General features: G+C 34.7%; 2 protein-coding genes across 3 annotated transcripts; both read right to left on the reverse strand.

The window, feature by feature from the left end:
- Positions 1 to 837: 837 nt before the first annotated feature.
- On the reverse strand, positions 838 to 12,442 carry LOC125186525 (branched-chain-amino-acid aminotransferase-like protein 2). The gene is made up of 18 exons (XM_089064820.1): positions 12,292 to 12,442; positions 8,872 to 8,970; positions 8,584 to 8,655; positions 7,358 to 7,453; positions 6,897 to 6,946; positions 6,685 to 6,796; positions 6,375 to 6,475; positions 6,004 to 6,058; positions 5,768 to 5,854; positions 4,725 to 4,776; positions 4,496 to 4,581; positions 3,829 to 3,882; positions 3,353 to 3,436; positions 2,608 to 2,679; positions 2,450 to 2,530; positions 2,282 to 2,317; positions 1,398 to 1,541; positions 838 to 1,200 (listed from the first exon to the last, which is right to left on the reverse strand). Exons 1-17 carry the CDS (start codon positions 12,373 to 12,375, stop codon positions 1,413 to 1,415), a joined length of 1,350 nt encoding a protein of 449 aa, XP_088920946.1. The 5' UTR covers positions 12,376 to 12,442; the 3' UTR covers positions 838 to 1,200; positions 1,398 to 1,412.
- Positions 12,443 to 16,344: 3,902 nt separating this feature from the next.
- On the reverse strand, positions 16,345 to 25,939 carry LOC148931534 (branched-chain-amino-acid aminotransferase-like protein 1). Of its 2 annotated transcripts, none has more exons than XM_089063898.1 (20): positions 25,787 to 25,939; positions 24,933 to 25,031; positions 24,649 to 24,720; positions 24,198 to 24,290; positions 23,814 to 23,951; positions 23,405 to 23,463; positions 22,099 to 22,201; positions 21,664 to 21,837; positions 21,349 to 21,449; positions 21,045 to 21,099; positions 20,813 to 20,899; positions 19,767 to 19,818; positions 19,538 to 19,623; positions 18,874 to 18,927; positions 18,392 to 18,475; positions 17,870 to 17,941; positions 17,712 to 17,792; positions 17,544 to 17,579; positions 16,708 to 16,851; positions 16,345 to 16,559 (listed from the first exon to the last, which is right to left on the reverse strand). In XM_089063898.1, exons 1-19 carry the CDS (start codon positions 25,868 to 25,870, stop codon positions 16,723 to 16,725), a joined length of 1,659 nt encoding a protein of 552 aa, XP_088920024.1. In that variant the 5' UTR covers positions 25,871 to 25,939; the 3' UTR covers positions 16,345 to 16,559; positions 16,708 to 16,722. The 2 variants fall into 2 exon arrangements, with proteins under 2 accessions (XP_088920024.1, XP_088920025.1); XM_089063899.1 differs by having other exon boundaries at positions 24,649 to 24,751; positions 25,787 to 25,917.
- Between the last annotated feature and the right edge of the window lie 325 nt (positions 25,940 to 26,264).

Genomic DNA, 26,264 nt, shown 5'->3' on the forward strand with positions numbered 1-26,264 from the left:
ATTGGTTAAAGTGTTTAATTGGAGAGATAGTTGGAATCACACAAGTTTTAATGCATGATTGGTAAAATTATAAAACTAGAAAGAAAATTTATTACTCCCTCCATCCCATAAAAATAGTTGCAATGGGTATGACACGAGAATTAAGATAAAATTAGTAAAATAAGAGAGGAGAAAAATTGTATGGTAAAGTAAGAGAGAGGAGGAGAATGGTAGTTAAAGTAGTGTTAGTGGATAGTGGGACCTACATTATTAAATTGATATAGACTTTCAAAATTGGAATGCGCATATTTTTGTGGGACGGACGAAAATGGAAAGTGCACATATTTTTATGGGACGGAGAAAGTACTATATATTAGTGGAGAATGAGACTCAACTCATTAGAATGTTAGTACAAAAATTTAGCCAAAAATGATATTCAATAAACTACTAACTACTTCCTCTGTCCCACAATAATTGTCACTCTTATTGTGGGCACGGATTTTAAGAAAAGTTGGTTGAAAAAGTTAGTGGAATGTGAGACCCATTTTTTTATATTGGTTTTATAGTAATAAAATATGAGTGGAGTGAGTTAGTGGAATGTAGAAGCTACTTATCATTTATAGTAAAAGTGAAGTGTGACAATTATTGTGGGACGGATGGAGTATATAAAAGAATAAATCTACATCATCTATTTTCCATTCCACTAGTCTTAACTAGTTTTAAGTTATTGATTAAGGATCGATCTTAGGAGATCATAACCATGCATGCATATGTATAACAATACTTCAAAATTTGTTGTGTTTCTTTTTCTCATTTCTTTATTATGTTTGACGAAACTGTCGAATTTAATTACAAGAGTTTCATGCAAGTTCTTTCATACAAATTTGAGCGTGAAGTGATCAAGACATTGATAAGAAAACAGGAAAAGAAGCTAGGAAGGGAGAATAGGAGAAGTACAGAGAAAATGTCATGATGTTGCAATTCTAGAATGTTTCCATGCCAATATATAGCTCTGTTCAATTGTGTTTTTGCTAGGAGATAGTACTTTATTTGCAGGCATGCCATTCCATATTACTAAAATCGCAATTCCAAAGTCCTTGTGAGAATTAACTGAAGCTGTTCTGATCTGCCTTCACCTTGTTACACACATAATGTCAAACAAAGAAGTGGTTCTTTTTCCATTGCACGTTATTTGTCGCCAACTCAATTGCCCGCCGTGCCCTGAGAAGCATGGTCAACAAAAAAAATATGTAACAGCAAATCGAGGATCGGTGAAGAATTATGGATATCTGGTAGGGGTGATAACTCATCCAGGGATGGAATTTTATGAAAATGTTCATAAAATTCCATCCCTAGATGAGTTATCACCCCTACCAAACATGCCATTAAATATAAAGGCACTCTGCAGTAGAAGTTACCTCCCGGATATAGTATCAGGTATGTGTATAACCCGGTATAGGCACTCCTGACTCTGAGCACAATTTTGTATACGCGTTTTGCAATCTTCGCGTCACGGGTCCCACCATACCATCTCCAACTATACGTTCATCAAATTTAAGGACCTAATAAGGTTGAAGCAATGCATTAAGGGGGTGTCTGGCTAAACTTATTTTAGAGAGGTTTCAAGAGCTTATAGGATGTAATGTCTTAAAAGCTTATAAACTGTGAAAGTGTTTGGATAAATAAACTTACTATAAGCTAGTGGGAGAATTATCAGTAAGAGACAGAAAATGAGATGAAAATGAAAGTGTATGTATTGAAAATAAAAAATCATATAAAAAAATAAGTTAGAGTTGAGGAACTTAGAAGCTTCTAAGCTCTTTAAGAGAGAGTTTTGCCAGGCATTTTTCTAAAGGTTATAAGATCCTAAGTAGCTTATGCCAAGGCATCAAGAGTTGGAAAGCTAGAAGCCGAGAAGTTTATCTTTAAAGGTTAGGAGTGTATAAGTGTATCTTTAAATATTATCTTTATTTTATTTCCTTAATATTATCTCACATGGGCCACATATATACATATATAGTACAAGAGACTAAGCTAGATTATTCACACCACCGATGGGATACTAATATTCCTAGCAAAAATGTACCAATGCTATGGCAGGAATTTAAGGCAATAAGTGCACAGGTAATATGTTTTCTCTTAGTACCTAGAATCTACAAAAATGCACATCCTGGATATTTAGGACTAGAAGAAAATAAGGGAACAAAGACTTCTCAAAAAAGTGATAAGATGATCCAACATAAATCACAATATTACGAAGCATGAGATATCGGAGAATAACATAATATCACGAATAACTTACTGGACTGAGCTCTCCCATGGTTCCTGTTGTGAAGACCTGCAACAAAGCTGTCAACTTTAATATATTTGAATTACAAAAAATAAATTAAGTAGAAAACTTTAGAATGCAATGGCTCTTAATAATTAGTTCATCCTTATTGAACTCTATATAGGATTACAAAAAACAGACCTCATCTGCTGTATGGAACTCTGACAAACTGATACGTCGCTCAACCATAACTAAGTTCTCATTCACTGCAAGGTCTATAACCTATGGAGAAAGTTTTATCATAAAGAATATCACAGAAATATGTACAATTCTTTGGAGCAGAATATTGTGAATCTTACAGTAGCACGAGTTACACCAGGAAGACAATAATCACTGTGGGGAGTAGCTACACAACCTTTCTTCACCAAAAACTGCAGTATGCCAATATCAAAAGATTAAAACGTTTAATATTAACAGTAACAATAAATGTAAAATACAAAAAACAGGACCCATTTAATCCAACCCAAACTCCCCTTAAAAGATAGAATCATATAAAACACTTGAAGTCTAGATACTAAGGTGGTGTTCGGTGTGAGATTATTTTAGTTAGAGGGGGTTGGCTATGCCTAATTATCACATGCTTATCCATCTTGGATTGAGTTGTAAGATTCAATTTCATGAACCAAACACACTACATATTTAATCCCGAGATACAATCTTGCAAACCGAACAGCCCAACCCCTAAGAGTATAGATAAGATAATACAGTACAACTGTATAAGGCAACACCAAATTCTTCCAATTCCCTCATCTTACCTCTCAATCTCAATCTAGTAATATATTGCATTTGAAAATGAATATTAACATTACAAATCAAATACTCCTGGAGTATAAGATAACAAAAAACGACAAGAAAAACAAATAATTCATCAATTAAACTCTTTATAGTGGGATCCTGGAAATAGATTTTGACAAGAATTATTATTAGTTTGCAGCTTCAGCTTTCTCCACTTGATGAAACTTCAAACAGCTTATGAATTGGAGAATCATGCAGCTGAAAGGGATGTGGGAGATTGTAGATTTTTGGTCAAGTGAATGAACTTACAATGTTTGTTGCATTTGTTTCTGATACATATCCATCTTTATCAAGCATGATGGCATCATCAGCATGTGCATTATTCCCTTCTATCTGCACAAGTTTAAAATATGCCAAGTGAAGCTAAAGACGAACTGGACAGCATAATGTTGAACGGCCTCATATAAAAGATCCTTCTGTTTAGAAAGGAGTGACATTAATATTTAATCTACTATCTAGAACATTACTTACATGCAGGCAAGTTATTTTGTATTAAGGCCTTGCTCGTGGACATATTAAATAAGCGAGTGGTAAAGAAATTCAAACACAGAACATTCATCCGCCAATCTATACAATGTTCAATTGCCATCTCATCCAGAAACTTAAGCTATAAGAGAGGACATTATTCAAATTTTATATCTTCAGCATGTCATAAAATTTGTAATGTCTTTAATATCATTTGAGAACTGGCAGATACAAATTAACTGAATTTGCATATGACCGACCTTGGCAAGAATATTGTTAAGCAGATTGTTGTGGTGGATTTTCGAATCCAAATTCTGCAAAATAAAATAACGGTTGCTCGTCAAAGCATTGTAGTATTAACTAAACACAAACATATGAGTAATGACCATGGAACCACAGAGAACACTAGACATTCAAATGCCCTAATTAAACCACAAAACTATATACCATCAGATTACAGTAATAGTCAGTAGTGAATTAGCAATTGTTAATCTCCTGATTTATGATTCAAGTGGTGTATTATGATTTCCGAGTTCATACAAGCTTTCTTATGTGAAATAGCTAGAAAGTAGAATCATAACTCAAATCCAATGCATAATAAGCAAAACTCAGGCAAGCATTTGCAGCTAATTAAGCAGCTCAGGTGATCATATATAAGGTGAAAACCACATAATATAAAATATAACTAAAGTACCAATCTTGTTAGTGGAGTCATGTTCAAAGCATGCTCAATAGATTGTTGTGAAGAAAATTATAATAACTGGGATAACAATTTACACAATACATAATATTTTGTTGATATTCTCGTGTTGGATTTGGATGATATGCTCAAGTGAAGAGCAGGAGAAAAGAACTACATGGAACTAACAACAAAGCAATCATGTGAAATAAGAGAAATAGTGGGAACATGTACTGCAAAGATCTTACATTGGGTGAATTACGGCGTGTGGTAGCCGTCACCAAAACTATACCCTTTTCATTGTCATATACTGGTGGCTTCCATTCAGCAAGCACTGCAAAACAAAGAGATTGAAACTGTCTTAATTTAAAGGTGATTTGTGATGTTTAAAAATTGACAGTGTTGCATATAGCAGCCATAATCATATTATAAGATTTCTAGCTTATTTAACATTGTTTTAAACACATTGCATCTTACCAATCAAAGTACATCCATATTGGTTGAAAGTTGGGCTCATTCCAGATGTGACCTACGAAATAGATAAAGGAATGATGAGGAGATCTTGAATATCAGCTGATAAATTTATAAAGAAAGTTGCTGCAACATGAGCTGAAACCTTAAATACGATATCAGGAAATATAAATGGTAATTAAGGAAGAAGGGCAACCTTACACGACAATGCTTATTTGTTAACCAGGGATTGTGCAACTCAAATATTTGCATGTGAAAATTAGGTTCTGATTTTCTGTTTCCTTAGCGAGAAGTTTCACTTGCTTATTATACACAAGGAAACCCAGAAACTTCCTACACTGATGCTCTCACTGAGTTAAACTAACACTCTATATGTTTTATACAGAAAAAATAACTCTCAGTTCAAAGTATCTTCAGTGCAACAAGCTATGAACCAGAATTTTATGCACCACCACTGAGTGCCAAAATCATCAATTCCATTATCCTCTTAGGATGTATCAGAAGATTCCATTTTCTATAATGAATGTAAAAACTATCACCTCCACAATTAAAGTAACTATGTGAAGAAGCTCCCAATAAAGGGGAATAATATAAAATAATGAACCTTTCACTTCTTTCAAGGGGTGGGAAACAAAGAATTAGGGGACAGAGGATAAGAATTTCCATCTCTGCCCATACTGTTGTCACAGAATTTAGGATTGGCAAATCCAGATGCTTGTTAGCATAATGTTTAAGCTTTATCATTTCTTGATGGATTGATAAACTTCTGACTAAACCACTGAGGCATATCAGTATCAGGAAATTTCTATTCAAAAAAGTTTTTACCCAGAACTAATAGCGACGTAATCCCTCCTTCCCAACAAATCAAAATGTGTGTCCACTCCACTTTCAATAATTTTCTATCATACGATACCCAAAAGAAATAGGAGGAACAAAGGTAAAATATTACTGCGACAAAGAAGTATTTCCCGCACATATCAATTGAAATCTGAAATCGTTAGAATTCATATCATTAAATACAAACACAAATAAAAGGCTAGGTGACAAACCTTCTTGTCACGAGTCAGAGTCAATCTGACATGCGCATTATTAAACATTTCATTTCTTATCAAAGTTTTGAAAATTGCTTCCTTCACCTGCAACAAGTTTCACATAGAACCAAGGCATTAATAGGTGATTCCAAGCACTATTCTATCAAAGTAGGTGCCATCTTGTATAATCCATGTAGCAAGTTCATATCTCCATTTGCGACGATTAAAGTAATGATTAAAGGACTTTGGCTAACCTGCTCACGAGTTGGTACATTGCTAAAAGCCAGCGCTTTCGCAGAATCAAACAACCTGGACAAAGAGAACCAAATACATAGTCAAACATAGCAGACACAGGCACACAAGTATATAATAAGCAGAACTCGAGCATAATTTAATAACCCTTCTGTGAAGAAATTTCCAAACCATAAGAGATGTTAAGAAGATGCCAATTTTTCTTAAATTAAAATTTTAAGAGTACTGCATTAGTTCATGTTTAGAAAAATCAACTTAACTTGTTTGGGTGCACTACATGGACCTTGTTTTCTACTAGTCTATATCAAAACCATCTCCAAAACCAAACCATCACTGATGAAATATAATACTTTGTTATATCTTGTTTATTCACCTGTCTAAATGCTCCTCCAATTTGAATACTTTGCCGTTATAAATTCGAAGACCCTCCCAAACTCCATCTCCACCTTGGACAATTGAGTCAAATACTGAAACCTAAAGCGTCCACAAGAAGGAAAAAAGGATATTAAGGGTTGCATTATCTTTAGTGAGACCAGCAATAAATATGAGTTTTGACTTCGGAGTAGAAAACAGAAAACAACTCATACACTGTTAATTTCAGATACATAAATAAATGAGATTTAGTAACAATGAGAGGGAATCTAGCAATGCTATAAATCTCAAAAATTAACAAAGTATCATACTTTTGCACTTTCTCGAGGCATAATCTGATCACCAACCCAAAGAAGCAACTTCTCATTTGTAGAAACAGGGAGTTCAGGTTGGGCACAGTTTGATGATCCCCTAATATAGCACCTAAGCAAGTTGTACAAAGGTAAACTTTGATCCAGCAAGTTGTACATAGATGATGGAAATGGCTGAAAGTAAATTGAGAGATCAAGAATTAGTCTCTAACCATAAGTGTTCAATAATCCATTTAATGGATTCAGCAGCATTTGTAACATATCAGTGCCTTTTACCAATAGGGAGCCCAGACGCCATCAAATGGTTTTGGTCCAGATTCCCATCTGAAAGGAAATTTCAAAGAGTCATGCACAATGTGTTTGCAATTTGAGTAAAAACATAGCAGTTTTATTTATTTTAAAAATACCTAAAGTCATTTGCTCCCATTTGTCTTTGTTCCAAATTTAACTAGAAAATAATTCAAGGTAGTCAAGACAAAATCCCCACTCCAAAACCATAGACACTCCTAAATCTGAGCAGGCACCGGCGATCAAGCATAAATGGAGAGTGTGTGTGAGAAAAAGGACTTCTCATTCCCCTCCCAGGAAGAGAAGATCCTCTCATGGTGGACAAAATTGGCACATTCCAAATCCAACCTGGATACATCAAAAATTGCAAGGAATATGTCTTCTAAGATGGTCCGCCTTTCGCCACAGGCCTCCCCACTGAGGTCCCATTCTCGCCGGAACAGTCAAGGATATTGTCACACACTATCGGTCGATGATGGGGCTGCCCGTGGAGCATGAAACTGATCAGAAATTTGGGGCTAAGAGCTTTTAGAGGATTTGGAAAATCGATTGGAGGGAAGGGGACTCCATTGTTTGGTTAAGGAGCTTCTCTAACAAGCTGGTGAAGGACCACAGGGGTTGAAGAAAATTGCAGAAGATAAAATGAGAAAGGAGTATAGGATTAGTATACTTATTGGGGAAAAAAAACAGATTGACCATCAATTTTGATGATTCTGTCACTAATCCTAATCTATTCCTACTCCACACTCACAGCAAATTAAAATGGACCCACCATCACTTAATAAAATTGGTCATGTTTATAAGATTATTTTATTTTGTTGTGAGTGTGGAGTAGGAATGGATTAGGATTAGTGGAGTAGGTGATCCTTACGGTCAATATCGGGCAAAAAAGCGGACCAAATCGATAAGTTAAGGACACATATGTACCAAACATAATCTCATCTGGACCAAAATCATTAAACATCCATATGTATGTTAAGACCAGAAATGGACTTTAGTCTATATGACATCAAAATATTTGTTCCTCATTAGATCATGTCGTTATTGCTCTAGTTTAGCTGATCTGAGACATTTTGTTTCAGTGAAAGCTTGGAAATCAATAGTGCCATTAGAATTGAAGGTCTACCAGTCGTCATGTTATGAATTTAGGACATGTTCTTACTTCTTAAAATAAGTTGCTGAATATCTAAGCATACTTTGGGTTCATCGGAGAGATGTTCTGCTCATTGTCATTTGGTATATACTGATAAATACGACAGATCTTAGTAGGCTGACATCTGTCACCTTTCAAAGATCTATTACCATATTAAGACATAAATAATGACTCCTAACTTTTTCCTTACTTGATCGATTAGCGTCATTTAACTCTATAGATGTCCAATTAAGGTGCAGTGCTTCAATGCTATACGTTGATAATTACCCGTCTTCACTGGTTACCTAAGGGTGGCATAGGAGTGCTTTCCTATTTATGACACAGCTACAATCAAGATTTATAAAATGGGTTCCTTTAGAAAGCCGTTGAAGATCACAATGAAGGAGTGAAAGTTGAAATAATGCAAAACAGAACATAGCACTTGTTGAAACAAAAGACTTAGAGTGGTGAATAATTACCTTAACGAATCTGTACTTCTTTTCTCCAGGAGCGAAAATGATCTCTTGTATAACCTTATTTCCATCTGACTCCTCCTCATCAATACAGATAGTGCTCTTTGTTCTTATATCAATTTTTTTTTGGGGGGGGAGGGGAGGGATTAAAGGATAATCCTTCAAAAAATTCATAAATACAACAGTTCCCTTCTGAATAAAAGTCATCATAAATAAGGAGTATTCAAATTGAAACAAGCATCAGTTCAATTTCACCAATCACATCAAAAATCGTATTGACAATCGGAAGCTCACCCATTTTGACAGGAGTTCTTCTCTGTAAGGCGTTTGCTCGCTTGTAACTTGCAAATAGTTGGCATATAGAGGTTCATCCAGAACTTCCGTGTCATCTCTCTGGCCGAATCAAAATAAATCCAGGTTTACAATTATAATCATCACAGAACAATAATACTAATACACTCCATGTGAACTAAAGAAATCGGTAAAATTAAACTCCAAATCTATGTCCATTTTAAAAATTGGAGGGAAAATGGCAGAGAAAGACCAGAAACCGCCATGGAAGAAGAAGAAGAAGAAGAAGAAGAAGAAGAATTAGAGATGCCCACGGTCCAGTTCAGAAAACCCGAAGGGAATCGCGAGGGTGTTTCGCGGTTCTGGTTTAGATTCCCAAACTGCTGGTTTCGGTTTCAGTTTCGAACTGGTGGTTTTTATGGTTTTCACTGTCTCGAACCAATGGTTTTTTGTGTTTCCTGCTCGATTTTTTGGCATTTTTTTTGCAGTTCCAGCACGATTTCAATTTTGGAAATTTGGACCTGAACCGACCCACAATTTAAATCTCATAGTTTAATTGGCAATTGCTAATTACAATTTTACGGTTAAACGTCTGAATCATTAAAAAAGAATTAACCGCATTTGATTGACAAAACGGTCGACAAGGAAAGAAGAAACAAGAGTAATTTTTATTTATGGACAACGGGGAGTGTTATATTGCTAACTGATAACTTAATTACTAACAGCAACTAATAATAGCCATTAGATATTCAAATTAAGTCCCTAAATGTCAATACGATCAACGAAAAACGTCAATAAGGCCATAGGATTAATTCCAAAAAAATATCAATAGGGGTATTAATGTCAATTAACTGCATGTAGTTATAACTAACTTTTAAAAGAAATCCCAAAACTTTAAATTCATATAACATATATCAAATTAAAGATAATTTCATAAGGATTCCAACGATATCCTACATGCATATGTTCCGACGTTAAAATTTTAAAAAAAAATCGAAATTTTTTTATTTTTTCGTACAGCAGAAATGTCAACATACTATATAAAATATGTCAATATAATACATGTAGAATGTCAATATAAGCAATGAGTTAATATTCTCAAAGCATTGTGTTGATATTTTCAAAACACTATATTGACATTTTCATCAAAAACTCTAATTTGGAGTTTATTTTATCTTTTTTGCTTTTATTAATAAAAACGAAAACTACACATGGCAAATTTAGACCACACATTTTCTAAAATCATATGGTCTTAAATTAGTTGTAAAAAGCAATCAAATGTTAGTAATTGATCCCTCCCTTATAGACAACATTGTAAAAAGTTACTTATACAAATTAGTAAATTACTGTAGGAGCCTTAAATAGGCGAGAAAATTGTTAATCAGTTATAACTAATTACATTTTTAATCCTCAATCATAATAACTAATTACATTTTGAATTCTCTACTATTTCAACAGTCCTCGGTCATGAAACATACTCGGATTAAACTCAAGCAACAAGATCCTTTAGTGCAAACTAGAGGATGTCAATTCAACCTGAAATTCGTGGGTCGGCCCAAATAGCCCGGTAAAATAAGTGGGTTAGGGCTGTAATTTTATAGCCCGGATATAAAACGAGCTAAACGAGTTGACCCGAATAGGTTGTCGGGTTAAACGGGTTGACCCGACGGATTGCAACTTTTAATTAAAAAATATTGAGTTTTAGGGACTTTTGTATTTTGAATTTCATGTGGCACAATCATTAGTCTTTTTCAATCACATTTTGCATATTTCCACTCAATCTCATACTATCAACTTTCAAATTCCGTATTAACTCATTATTCGTCCCATCATTTGTCACTACTGTCATACGACCACCAAAGTAAGTCAATACAAAACTAAGAATTAAACCATCAAAATTTCAATATATTTATCATTTTAATAATGATTCATGTAAGATATGATTTTTAATTTTCATAAAGAATTAATTATGAACAATGTCAAAATAATGACACAAGTACAAGCCTTAATTGAAATTAATTGATTTAATTTTGATTTATCTTTGTTTAGATTGTAGTTGATCGAGATGGAAGGCTTCTCTCCAACTATTTTTGAGGTAAACTATAAAAATTTTGAAACTTTTATATGATTCTATCACTAGGAAGAAAAATATCTAAAATTTAAAATCATTTTATTGAGGAAAATTTGATTACAAGAGATCAATTTTGAAACTTATTAGGCCCGAATAGCCCGATGGGTTAGCCCGGAACCCGGCGAGTTAGGGTTAGGGTTGAAAATTTATGACCCAAAAAATTCATAACCCGAATAGCCCACACCCATATAGCCCGAAAACCCGAGTGGATTGGCCCAAACCCGAAAAGGTTAGCCCGATTGACATCCCTATAAAATACAATAACATAACCAGGGTCTATGTTCACGGGGGCAATTTTCCCACTTCAACTTTCCATTATACATAAATATATACTCCGTATGTAATTTTGTTATACTATATTTCTTTTGAATAAATTGCCCCCTAGTATTTTATAAAAAAAAAAACGTGTTGCTCTTAGGAAAAGAAAGAGAAGTCCAGACATATAGTTAATCATAAAAAACTTAGTTGCCTTCCATAAAAGAATACGAAAATTCAGCGCAGTTAAAGTAACAAAGACGCGAGTATCTAGAACCGATTGAGAAAAATATTTGAGAAGAGAAAAAGTTATGTACAAATTTTAAACATATTTATATGTATTTATATTTTGCCTAGGGCTGGGGAAAAATACCGAAATATCAAAATACCGGCCTTATTGTACCGAAAAATTACCGAAAATATCAAATTTTCGGTATACCATGACTTTCGGTACGGTATGATACCTTACCGAAAGATTCCGATAAGGTAACGGTATGAATTTTCAAATACCGCGGTATACCGTTGCATAATGAAATTCGGTATTTACCGTAAATTAAGGTATATACCGTAAACTAAGGTATATACCATAAAAATATAAACACAATAAAATATATTTTATATATTTTTAAATTATAAAATCTATTGTGACATATATAAATATAATTATGAATAAATTATAGTATTTAATTTATTTTTAAAATTATAAAATATAAATAATATTTTAAAAACTCTAATTTTCTATTTTAATTGATGTTGAAAGTCAGGTATACCGCAAAAGTAAGGTATATCGAACTTCGATACGGTATCGGTATGGGAATTCGTCATACCGAAAATAAGGTATACCGAAGTTCGGTATACCGGAAACTTTGGTAAGGTAAAGGTATGACTTTTTTGCATACCGTATTTACGGTAAGATATACGGTATGGTGGTTTCGGTAAGGTATACCGTACCTATCCACCCCTAATTATGCCCCCTCTTATACAATATCCCGGCTCCGCCCCTGAACATAACATAGAAGAAGAGAAAAATATGGTACCTGAGCAAAAGCATACATAAGGCTTGTGCTGAAGGAGCGCGGCGAGGACCACAAGTGTATCACCTCAACTTCTTGTTTCACCATTTTCGACTCCACCGTCTCAATCTCACACGCTCACTCTCCAAATTTTTTCTAAGTATGCAAGTCAACGAAGCTATCATCTATTCATGTCTTGTCTGATTCCCCCAACCGATAAAGCGGCCGACACCAAACTTCATCTTTTTAATCATGTGCTCAAATACACACATATTTTATTTAGTGCTTTGAAAACCACTCCATCTTATCTTATGATGCACTAAACTTGGTTATTTTATTTGAAAAATGATTAGGAAGACAACGGTTTGAGATTTTAATGCTACTCCCAAATTTTCATACTTCCTCCATCCCAAGAAGATGAATTCTTTCTTGGGTGATATGAGATTTTATGCAGTTTTTTTATGTGTATTAGATGAAGAGACAACTGAAAAAGAAGAAAAAAAAATAGAAATAAAAGAGATTTTATTTTTATTAAGGGGTCCTCTTGGATTGAACAAACTAAAAAGAAAAGTGAATCATCTTCAATAGACGGAAATGGAGTATTAGAATTTTTTTTTTTTAACAAGGAGAATACTAGAATTAGCCGTTAATTATTTTAAATGAATAATGATTTTATTATAGGGCAATTGATTGAATTGTGAATTTTTACACAAAATTAAAATTTGATCCCTTAAATATAAATTTTACTACTCTCTCCCTCCCACTATGAGTGAAACATTTCTATTTTGACACGAGATTTTACGTAGTGTTATTTTGTGAGTTAAGTGGAGAGAATAAAATAAGAGAAAGGAAAATAGTAGAGAGAATGGTGTTTGTATTTTTAAAAATGTGTCATTTAGAGTGGGACATCCCAAAAAGGAAAACAATTCACTTAGCGTGAGACGGATGGAGTATTATTTGTTTGGGATTTCCCACAATTAATTATTCCGGTAAACTATTCATCTTTTGTGTTCTACTTATACGTGCATGGCATGAGAATAATAGAAAAATAAAATTAAAAGGAAAAAAATTAAAACATAAAAAAGACAGTCTACTTTCTTTTTATTTCTCTTCATCAAATGCACCATGTCTATGTTCTTCTAATTCTCATCCTTTGCGCAAGCGTAGTCATCTCCTTTCCCTCACCTGGCAGGCCGGTTAAGGGTAGCGGCAGCCGGCAGCCACGACACAAATGTGTAAGAGATCCATTCAAGTATTTATATTGTTCAAAAAAAAATACAGTACTTTCAATAACAATAAATTAATACTACAGCCTACATTTAGGGAGAGAGATAATGTACTGGCATGTAAGTTCACCTGTGTTGAGTGCAAAATGCAAGTCGTAATTAAATTGATTTGTTGAAATCAACACACTTTTACCCTAATGAGAGACTCATATTCATCTTGGTTTTAGGAGCTAGATTTAGTTTGATTTATTAGTTTTGGACTAGTTTTTATTGCTTTTGTTGTCTATCTTTCTATCAATTGGTATTTTTTGAGTTTGCTGAGATTTGAAGGAAATAAAGGGTAAAATAATTATTTCTAGTCAATATTTCAAAGTCATTAGTCTCTTCATCTTCAAAAGAGCTTCACGTGAATAGTTTTAACGTCTCAATCAGGATTATAAAGAGAAATTTATGGTCATTTTGCAAAGACTAAGCAACACTCTAATGAGGTCCACTCAGATGAGTAATTTAGAGCACTCACAATAGAGAGCCCTCCCAACAGCCCTCCAAAAGCCCTTCCAACAACCCTCCATTTTTATTCATTTTAATTGTTGATGTTTATCAAATATTAAAACAACAAAAATGAAATTAATTGAAAAAAAAAACATTGAAACACTTAAACATGCTTCTTTAAAATTGAAAAAAAAAACTTCTAGTACAATTAAAAAAACAACCATCTACCAGCTTCTACACGCCGCTCGGCTCACTCGTTGGCATCCTCCCCATCATCACTAGCATGCATCCCCATCGATGGGCAACCTCATATTGCGCTTCATCATTTGACAAGAGCGTATCTTTCTTAATGACGGGTCGGTTGTCTCGGCCAACGTGATACCATGTCCAACAGGTGCTTCGACACTTGGATCTTGACAGTTTGGGACAGATCCGAAGCGGCCGAGCTCGATTGGACTTCCGCAGACTTGCTGGAAGTGCTTTCGACATCCGCGTCGCCCTTTTTGGCCCATAGGACGCCGGAGGCAAGGAACTGGGTAAGGTTTTGGATCGGCATTGTCTATGAGGTCGACAGAGTTACTGCCAGTGCTGCTGCTGTAGGTGCCGGAAACCCGAAGCTTCGTCCGCTTCGTGCCACCCGCCTCCAACCCCTCTGAAATTTGGGGAACTCCTTCAAGACCAAAAAGGCATCACAGTTCTGGAAAATCGGGTAAAGCCTGTTCCTGGAAAACTGTCAGAAAAACAATTCTTTCACGTCATCCATACTCTGGCCGATGGTCATCGAGCGGATGTTGTTCTCGTAGATGCCGCTGAATTTGGAGGCGGCGGTCTTTATCTGGTCAAACGTATCCTTCCCTGATACGATTCCATAACCCCTCCGTGTGTGATTACTCGGCATAACAGGGTCCTCCACGACAGAGACCCAAATCTTCGCAAGAGTAGTGGGTAGACCGTCCTCTTGGGTTGACCTGCAACCTATGATGACTCGCTGAATAAGTCATTGCTTGACGGGACGGGATCATCCGCTCGAGCGGCCAACCATCTATGGGCCAAAAGACATTGTCCCTGACATTGGCACCGCCGAATACGCGGCCAAAGGAAAGGTGATACGCTCAGATTTTGCACTGTTTTAAAGCCATTATTAATATTAATAAATTAATATAAATAATTGATAGTAATGAATTAATATAATCAGATTTGGTGTGAAGAAAACAATCATTAATATCTATACAAATCCAACCAGCTAAAATCAAGCAAAGCGCGTTCGTAGCGGGATTCAAACACTTGACATGTGGTTGTAAACCACATGCGCTATTAAATTCTTGTTTATCGTAGTATGCATATACAATACTCCCTCCGTTCACCAATAAGTGTCTCATTTTGCCATTTTCGTTATCCACCAATAAATGCATCTTTTATACTCCCTCCGTCCCACATTTAGAGTCACTTATTGTTATGACTTGGATTTTAAGAAAGGGTTGAAGTGTAATAAATGAAGTGAGATAGTAGAGTGTGTAATAAATGAAGTGAGATGGTGGAATTGGTTGAAGGTGGGTCCCTTTTGGCTTTTGATTTTTGTTTTGATTTATTTTAATGTAGATAATGACATTTTTATGTAATTTTGATGAAGAATGAGGTAAAATTGTATGACCAAATATGGAAAATTCTAAAAGTGACTTTTAAACTGAGACGGACTTTAATGACAAAAAGTGACTCTTAATCTGTGACGGAGGAAGTATTACTTTTGGTAATGGATCTAACATTCCACTAACTTTATTTCACTCACATTTCAATATAAAACTAATATATAAAAGTAGAACCCATCTTTCACTCGCTTTCTACTATATTTCTTAAAATCTGTGTCCGGTCAAAATTGGCCTTGTATGGAGAGAGTACAGACCCACTTTCTTTTTTAGGTTGTCCCATCCAAGATGACTCATTACTAATAATAATAATCCCTTATCTCTACTTTATTTACTTTGTTACTTTATTCTCTCCACCTATCACACAAAATAAAAGGGCATAAAATCCCGTGCCGCCCAAGGAAGAGGTCATCTTCTTTAGGACATAGGAAGTAACATTGAAAATAGTTGGGGGACCCAAGAACCCCCCATGTTCCAACGTGTGTCTGCCCCTGTTAGGAGATCATGACCATGCATGCATAAATGAGCATAGCATATCAAAATTTGTGGTGTTTCTTTTTCTCGTTTCTTTATTACTTCTGACCGAACCGTCGAATTTTATTTTACATGCAAGTTCTCACATACAAATTTGAGCGTGGAGTGAGCAAAGACATAAACATTGATAAGAAAACAGGGAAAGAAGTTAGGAAGGGAGAATAGGAGAAGTACAGAGAAAATGTCATGCAATTCTAGAATGTTTCCATGCAAATAGATAGCTCAGTTCAATTGTGTTTTTGCTAGGATATACTTTATTTTCAGTCATGCCATTCCAATGATTCCATATTACTAAAATCGCAATTCCAAAGTCCTAGTGAGAATTAACTGAAGCTGTTCTGGTCTGCCTTCACCTTGTTACACACACAATGTCAAACAAAGAAGTGGTTCTTTTTCCCTGAGAAGCATGGTCAACAAAAAAAAATATGTAACAGCAGATAGAAATCAATTGCATTGCCGTGGTTCAAGTCATAATTCAGTTACTATAATTTATAAAATAATATCGGTTTCTTCTAAATATAAAGATACTCTGCAGTAGAAGTTACCTCCCGGATATAGTCTCAGGTATGTGTATAACCCGGTATAGGCACTCCTGATTCTGAGCACAATTTTGTATACGCGTTTTGCAATCTTCGCGTCACAGGTCCCACCATACCATCTCCAACTGTACGTCCATCAACTTTAAGAACCTAATAAGGTTGAAGCAATGTATTAAGGGGGTTGTATGCCTAAACTTATTTTAGAGAGATTTCAAGAGTTTATAGGATCTAATATCTTAAAAGCTTATAAACTGTATGAGTGATTTATAAGCTAGTGGGAGAAGAGATGAAAATGAAAGTGTATGTATTGAAAATAACTAATCATACAAACAAATAAGATCCTAAACAGCTTATGCCAAGGCCAGTGATACGCATCAAGAGTTGGAAAGCTACAAGTCCAGAAGTCTATCTTTAATTATTAAAAGCCTACAGTCTATCTTTAAATATTACTGTATCTTTATTTCCTTAGGTTTTTTAAGAGTTCAATAAATACATCCCTTCAGGTTTGAAAGCGATGTTGAATCTTGAGTTTAGTTTAAGGATGGTAATACACCTATCATGCCTCGTAAGAGGATTGTTTATCAATATCTACTCTGTTACGCCACCGATGTGGGATACTAATATTCCTAACAAAAAGGTATCGATGCTATGGCATGAATTTAAGACCAATAAGTGCACAGGTAATATGTTTCTCTTAGAACCTAGAATCTACAAAAATGCACATCCTGGATATTTAGGACTTGAAGAAAATAAGGGAACAAAGACTTCTCAAAGAAGTGATACGATGATCGAACATTAATCACAATATTACGAAGCATGAGATATCGGAGAATATAACTTACTGGACTGAGCTCTCCCATGGTTCCCGTTGTGAAGACCTGCAACAAAGCTGCCAGCTTCAATATATTTGAATTACAAAAAATAAATTAAGTAGAAAACTTTAGAATGCAATGGCTCTTAATAATTAGTTCATCCTTATTGAACTCAATATGGGATTACAAAAAACAGACCTCATCTGCTGTATGGAACTCTGACAAACTGATACGTCGCTCAACCATAACTAAGTTCTCATTCACCGCAAGGTCTATAACCTATGGAGAAAGTTTTATCATAAAGCATATCACAGAAATATGTATAATTCTTTCGAGCAGAATATTATGAATCTTACAGTAGCACGAGTTACACCAGGAAGACAATAATCACTGTGGGGAGTAGCTACACAGCCTTTCTTCACCAAAAACTGCAGTATGCCAATATCAAAAGATTAAAACATTTAATATTAACACTAACATTAAATGTAAAAAACACACTTCAAGCCTAGACACTAAGATCTGTACAAGGCAACACAAATTCACCAATTCCATCATCTTACCTCTCAATCTCAATCTAGAAATATATTGCATTTGAAAATGTAAAACATATTAGAGAAATGAATATTAACATTACAAATCGAATAATCCTGGAGTATAAGATAAAAAAACGACAAGAAAAACAAACAATTCATCAATTAAGCTATTTATAGTGGGATCCTGGAAATAGATTTTGACAAGAATTGATATATATATAGTTTGCAGCTTCAGCTTTCTCCACTTGATGAAACATCAAACAGCTCTAGCTTATCAAATGGAGAATCATGCAGCTGAAAGGGATGCGGAAGATTGTAAATTTTTGGTCAAATGAATGAACTTACAATGTTTGTTGCATTTGTTTCTGATACATATCCATCTTTATCAAGCATGATGGCATCATCAGCATGTGCATTATTCCCTTCTATCTGCACAAGTTTAAAATATGCCAAGTGAAGCTAAAGACGAACTGGACAACATATTGTTGAACGGCCCCCTCATACAAAAGATCCTTCTGTTTGGAAAGGAGTGACATTAATATTTAATCTACTATCTAGAACATTACTTACATGAAGGCAAGTTATTTTGTATTAAGGCCTTGCTCGCGGACATATTAAATAAGCGAGTGGTAAAGAAATTCAAACACAGAACATTCATCCGCCAAGCTATACAATGTTCAATTGCCATCTCATCCAGATACTTAAGCTATAACAGAGGACATTATTCAAATTTTTATATCTTCAGCACGTCATAAAATTTGTAATGTCTTTAATATTCATTTGAGAACTGGCAGATACAAATTAACTCAATTTTGCATATGACCGACCTTGGCAAGAATATTGTTAAGCAGATTGTTGTGGTGGATTTTCGAATCCAAATTCTGCAAAATAAAATAACGGTTGCTCGTCAAAGCATTGTAGTATTAACTAAACACAAACATGAGTAATGACCATGGAACCACAGAGAACACTAGACATTCAAATGCCCTAATTAAACCACAAAACTAATACCATCAGATTACAGTAATAGTCAGTAGTGAATTAGCAATTGTTAATCTCCTGATTTATGATTCAAGTGGTGTATTATGATTTCCGAGTTCATACAAGCTTTCTTATGTGAAATAGCTAGAAAGTAGAATCATAACTCAAATCCAATGCATAATAAGCAAAACTCAGGCAAGCATTTGCAGCTAATTAAGCAGCTCAGGTGATCATATATAAGGTGAAAACCACATAATATAAAATATAACTAAAGTACCAATCTTGTTAGTGGAGTCATGTTCAAAGCATGCTCAATAGATTGTTGTGAAGAAAATTATAATAACTGGGATAACAATTTACACAATACATAATATTTTGTTGATATTCTCGTGTTGGATTTGGATGATATGCTCAAGTGAAGAGCAGGAGAAAAGAACTACATGGAACTAACAACAAAGCAATCATGTGAAATAAGAGAAATAGTGGGAACATGTACTGCAAAGATCTTACATTGGGTGAATTACGGCGTGTGGTAGCCGTCACCAAAACTATACCCTTTTCATTGTCATATACTGGTGGCTTCCATTCAGCAAGCACTGCAAAACAAAGAGATTGAAACTGTCTTAATTTAAAGGTGATTTGTGATGTTTAAAAATTGACAATGTTGCATATAGCAGCCATAATCACATTATAAAATTTCTAGCTTATTTAACATTGTTTTAAACACATTGCATCTTACCAATCAAAGTACATCCATATTGGTTGAAAGTTGGGCTCATTCCAGATGTGACCTACGAAATAGATAAAGGAATGATCAGGAGATCTTGAATATCAGCTGATAAATTTATAAAGAAAGTTGCTGCAACATGAGCTGAAACCTTAAATACGATATCAGGAAATACAAATGGTAATTAAGGTAGAAGGGCAACCTTACACGACAATGCTTATTTGTTAACCAGGGATTGTGCAACTCAAATATTTGCATGTGAAAATTAGGTTCTGATTTTCTGTTTCCTTAGCGAGAAGTTTCACTTGCTTATTATACACAAGGAAACCCAGAAACTTCCTACACTGATGCTCTCAATGAGTTAAACTAACACTCTATATGTTTTATAAAGAAAAAATAACTCTCAGTTCAAAGTATCTTCAGTGCAACAAGCTATGAACCAGAATTTTATGCACCACCACTGAGTGCCAAAATCATCAATTCCATTATCCTCTTAGGATGTATCAGAAGATTCCATTTTCTATAATGAATGTAAAAACTATCACCTCCACAATTAAAGTAACTATGTGAAGAAGCTCCCAATAAAGGGGAATAATATAAAATAATGAACCTTTCACTTCTTTCAAGGGGTGGGAAACAAAGAATTAGGGGACAGAGGATAAGAATTTCCATCTCCGCCCATACTGTTGTCACAGAATTTAGGATTGGCAAATCCAGATGCTTGTTAGCATAATGTTTAAGCTTTATCATTTCTTGATGGATTGATAAACTTCTGGCTAAACCACTGAGGCATATCAGTATCAGGAAATTTCTATTCAAAAAAGTTTTTACCCAGAACTAATAGCGACGTAATCCCTCCTTCCCAACAAATCAAAATGTGTGTCCACTCCACTTTCAACAATTTTCTATCATACGATACCCAAAAGAAATAGGAGGAAAAAAGGTAAAATATTACTGCGACAAAGAAGTATTTTTCCCGCACATATCAATTGAAATCTGAAATCGTTAGAATTCATATCATTAAATACAAACACAAATAAAAGGCTAGGTTGACAAACCTTCTTGCCACGAGTCAGAGTCAATCTGACATGCGCATTATTAAACATTTCATTTCTTATCAAAGTTTTGAAAATTGCTTCCTTCACCTGCAACAAGTTTCACATAGAACCAAGGCATTAATAGGTGATTCCAAGCACTATTCTATCAAAGTAGGTGCCATCTTGTATAATCCATGCAGCAAGTTCATATCTCCATTTGCGACGATTAAAGTAATGAAGGACTTTGGCTAACCTGCTCGCGAGTTGGTACATTGCTAAAAGCCAGCGCTTTCGCAGAATCAAACAACCTGGACATAGAGAACCAAATACATAGTCAAACAAGTATATAATAAGCAAAACTCGAGCATAATTTACAATTTTTCTTAGATTAAAATTTTAAGAGTACTGCATTAGTTCATGTTTAGAAAAATCAATTTAATTAACTTGTTTGGGTGCACTACATGGGCCTTGTTTTCTACTAGTCTATATCAAAACCATCTCCAAAACCAAACCATCACTGATGAAATATAATACTTTGTTATATCTTGTTTATTCACCTGTCTAAATGCTCCTCCAATTTGAATACTTTGCCGTTATAAATTCGAAGACCCTCCCAAACTCCATCTCCACCTTGGACAATTGAGTCAAATACTGAAACCTAAAGCGTCCACAAGAAGGAAAAAAGGATACTCATTAAGGGTTGCATTATCTTTAGTGAGACCAGCAATAAATATGAGTTTTGACTTCGGAGTAGAAAACAGAAAACAACTCATACACTGTTAATTTCAGATACATAAATAAATGAGATTTAGTAACAATGAGAGGGAATCTAGCAATGCTATAAATCTCAAAACATTAACAAAGTATCATACTTTTGCACTTTCACGAGGCATAATCTGATCACCGACCCAAACAAGCAACTTCTCATTCGTAGAAACAGGGAGTTCAGGTTGGGCACAGTTTGATGATCCCTTAAGATAGCACCTAAGCAAGTTGTACAAAGGTAAACTTTTCTCCAGCAAGTTGTACATAGACGATGGAAATGGCTGAAAGTAAATTGAGAGATCAATAATTAATTAGTCTCTAACCATAAGTGTTCAATAATCCATTAATGGATTCAGCAGCATTTGTAACATATCAGTGCCTTTTACCAGAATGGTGCCATAAACTTAGCAAAGTTATTTCAAATTGAAAATATTGTTCTAACTCTATCTATTTGTTCAAATATTGCTCCATGAGCGAAAAATCTAGCAAAAATGTAACTCGTGCATAAAAATGCAGACAAATGCAGGTGCTCTATCACTTACAGAGGGATACTCATTCGGTGGCTCAAAACCTGTTGACTTATGCGTATTCTTATACCAACAGCGAGCCCAAACGCCATCATATGGTTTTGGTCCAGATTCCCATCTGAAAGGAAAGTTCAAAGAGTCACGCACAATGTGTTTGCAATTTGAGTAAAAACATAGCAGTTTTAAATGGATTTACCAATGTAGTAATCTATGAAAACTAAAGCATCTGGTCCTAAACATATGGTCATTTTATGATTTTGTTCCTAACTAATCGATTTGGTCCGTTTTTTGCCCCATTTTGTTGGAACCGACAAAAAAACGGTCAACCCATTTTTTACTCAAGTAATATACTAATCCGGCTAATTAGGCACTAAAACATCTTTAACTAAGTATTTTATTTTTATATTTTAAAATTATTATTTTTATTTATAGTAAAGGTCAATTTTGGTCCTAAACATATGACTAGAATACGAATTCTGCCCAAAACATTCACTTTTTAAAAAAAATGGGTTCATAACAAATGAAAAAAACGTAGCTGAAGTAGTCCTTTTTTACGGTTCCGTAAAAAAACTAAATGTCAGCGCTAATTGCACAGTGGCATGACCGTTAGTTTTTACAGAACCGTAAAAAAAGGACCACTCCGACAAGGATTTCATTTGTTATGGACCTGTTTTTCAAAAAGCGAATGTTTTGGACCAAATTCGTATTTTGATCATACATCTAAAACCAAAATTGACCTTTACTCTTTTATTTATTTTTAAAATACCTAAAGTCGTTTGCTCTCATTTGTCTTTATTTCAAATTTAACCAAACTCTCATTTGTCTTTATTTCAAATTTAACCAGAAAATAATTCTAGGTAGTCAAGACAAAATCCCCACTCCAAAACCAGACACTCCTAAACTTAAGCTGGTATACGTTGATAATTACCCGTCTTCACTGGTTACCTAAGGGTGGCATAGGAGTGCTTTCTTATTTATGACACAGCTACAATTTAAAAATATGTATACCACATTATGCCAGTTACTGAGCAAATAAGTCTTCGGCTTCGAATGTTAAGATGCAAAGGGAAGTACATGTACACAACTCTGAGTTCTTAATCGAGAAAACTAAAACAAATGAAGCCAGCTAAGAACAGTTTCTTGGCATTATAGAAAGCCATTCAGACAGATGTAATATTCTATAAGATTGTTTTGCCAGATCATTGCATATCATGAAACTAAAAAACAGACAGAAATTCATAAAATAGTGGAAACTTCTAAGCAGACTCAACAAAGCATGCCAGATCACAGTAAAACTACATTATCTATATTGCGTACTCACTTGAGCATAGCAGTTTGAAATGGAATACCAAGATCACCACACAGACCACGTAATGTAGCCTGCAAGAAGGAGACATGAAAAATCACTCATACAAAATAAGTAAACAGGAAACTGCCACTGAGTGTCTAGATACAACAGCTACTAAGTGAAGAACTTCAAATATGATGGGAATATTGAAGGGAATAAATTCACTGGTTAAAATTATTGGATTCATCTAGGGAAAAACTAAGAATACGAGATCAACTAAGGAGTAAGGATCCAGAGTTGACTGTTTATGCTTGCATAGAGAGCCAAGAATGAAAGGCTATCACCAGATTAGAATGCATAATGTTCATCGATCATAAATTCAATAAGTTACAACAGTCAAGGAAACCAGAGTAATAGCTTTTGAGTATCAACTGGTCTAAACCTCAGGATCTTCTCGCATCATATCTGAATCAATGACAGGAGGGGTTTTTCCTTGATCACAGAGCTCATGGTAAATGGATACCAAGTTACAATACCCCAGCATATTAAATGATGGTGGAGAAACCTTGTTGTAGGATGTCTGACACAAGAACATATCAAATGTCAAAAACAGAATGAAATATTAGATTCACAACGAATAAGTTCCCCCACCAAGTGAAAGAGTTCAATCCACAACATTTAGGTTTACTTAAATAGTTTTAGGGTTAGTTCTATGAAGAATATCATAGGTAAATTATCCAGTGGGAAAATTACTGTAAGACAGTGGAGTGAAGCAAGTAGATTCAAGTATACAAGTGATTTTAGACATATAGGCAAGCTCAATTACCACCACGTCGAGGGGATTCCTGATCAGCATGCAGTGCTTTCCTCTCTTCAATAAGTCCGATGATAGGCCTGGCAGACGTTGACTAGCTATATGCTGAGAACAACAAAAATGAAGATAGACCAAAAAACTTAGCATATTCTTATTACAATATCTGAATTCTTCCAGATCAAAACCATAATATCATCTTACATACCGGACGTGACACTGAAGATCAAAATAGAAGGTTCAAGGTTCACAGTTAAGGTACATATACATGTTAATCCTAAGTTCTTTTAAAGAACTAAGAATATATTTTTAACTGGATCATCTAATCAAGATAGGTTCCTTTAGAAAGCAGTTGAAAAGAAGAAAACCACAAAAGAAGATCACAATGAAGGAGTGAAAGTTGAAATAATGCAAAACAGAACATAGCACTTGTCGAAACAAAAGATTTAGAGTGGTGAATAATTACCTTAACGAATCTGTACTTCTTTTCTCCAGGAGCGAAAATGATCTCTTGTATAACCTTATTTCCATCTGACTCCTGCTCATCAATACAGATGGTGCTCTTTGTTCTTATATCAATTATTTTGGGGGGGAGGGGAGGGATTAAAGGATAATCCTTCAAAATATTCATAAATACAACAGTTCCCTTCTGAATAAAAGTATCATAAATAAGGAGTATTCAAATTGAAACAAGCATCAGTTCAATTTCACCAATCACATCAAAAATCGTATTGACAATCGGAAGCTCACCCATTTTGACAGAAGTTCTTCTCTGTAAGGCGTTTGCTCGCCTGTAACTTGCAAATAGTTGCCATATAGAGGTTCATCCAGAACTTCCGTGTCATCTCTCTGGCCGAATCAAAATAAATACAGCTTTCTAATTATAATCATCACTGAACAATAATACTTGTAATACACTCCATTTGAACTAAAGAAATCGGTAAAATTAAACTCCAAATCAATGTCCTTTTTAAAAATGGAGGGAAAATGGCGGAGAAAGACCGAGAAACCGCCATGGAAAAAGAAAAAGAATTAGAGATGCCCACAGTCCGGTTCGGAAAACCGGAAGCGAACCGCGACGGTCTTTCGTGGTTCCTATTTCGGTCCAAAACTGTCAGTTTCGGTTTCAGTTTTGAACCGGCGGTTTTTCGATGGTTTTTTTTACGGTTTTCACTGTAATGAACCGACGGTTTTCTGCGGTTCCCAGAGTTTTTTTTTGTTTCTGATTTGGAACCACCACCAAGAACCGACGGTTCTGAAAATTTGGAACCTGAACCGACCCACAATTTAAATCTCATAGTTTAACTGACTATTACGATTTTACGATTGGCTCGAATTGTGAAAAAAGAATAACTTGTGAAAAGTTGCTTAAACAAATTACAATAAGTGCCTTATATAGGAGAGAAAGTTGCTAACGATTAACTAATAAAATGGAATAACAACTTTAACGAATAAAAGACTAACTAATTACATTTTGAATTTTCTACTATTTCAACAATCCTAAACATACTTGGATTAAAGTTATTAAACTCATGCAACAAGATCCTTTTGAAATTCATTTTAGTACAATAACATAAAATAGAAGAATGAGAAAAATATGGTACCTGAGCAAAAGAATACATAAGGCTTGTGCTAAGGGAGCGTGGTGAGGACCACAAGTGTATCACCTCAACTTCATGTTTCACCATTTTCGACACCACCGTCTCAATCACTCACTCTCCAAATCTTTTCTAGCTACACCAGTCAACGAGGCTATCATCTATTCAATTTATCTTATTCCCCTAACCAATAACGCCTGACAACAAACTTTATAGTATATTCAATCTTATTTATCATGTGCTTAAATACACACCTACTATTTTATTTATAAAAAAATAATATTAAGATACTGAATTTTTTATGGAGTAGTACAAAATAATGGTCTGTACGAAACAGCATCCCTGCCTGGCTTTGAGATCCAATCTCATCTTTTCTTACCATGAGATCCAATCTCATCTTATCTTATCATGCTATCATGCACTAAACTTGGTTATTTTAATTGAAAAATGATTAGGACGACAACGATTTGAGAGTTTAATGCTA

This window comes from Salvia hispanica, chromosome 2, assembly GCF_029641045.1.
Source record: "Salvia hispanica isolate PSC_SH4W2 chromosome 2, Shi_PSC_v1, whole genome shotgun sequence".
Taxonomy (NCBI): Eukaryota; Viridiplantae; Streptophyta; class Magnoliopsida; order Lamiales; family Lamiaceae; genus Salvia; species Salvia hispanica.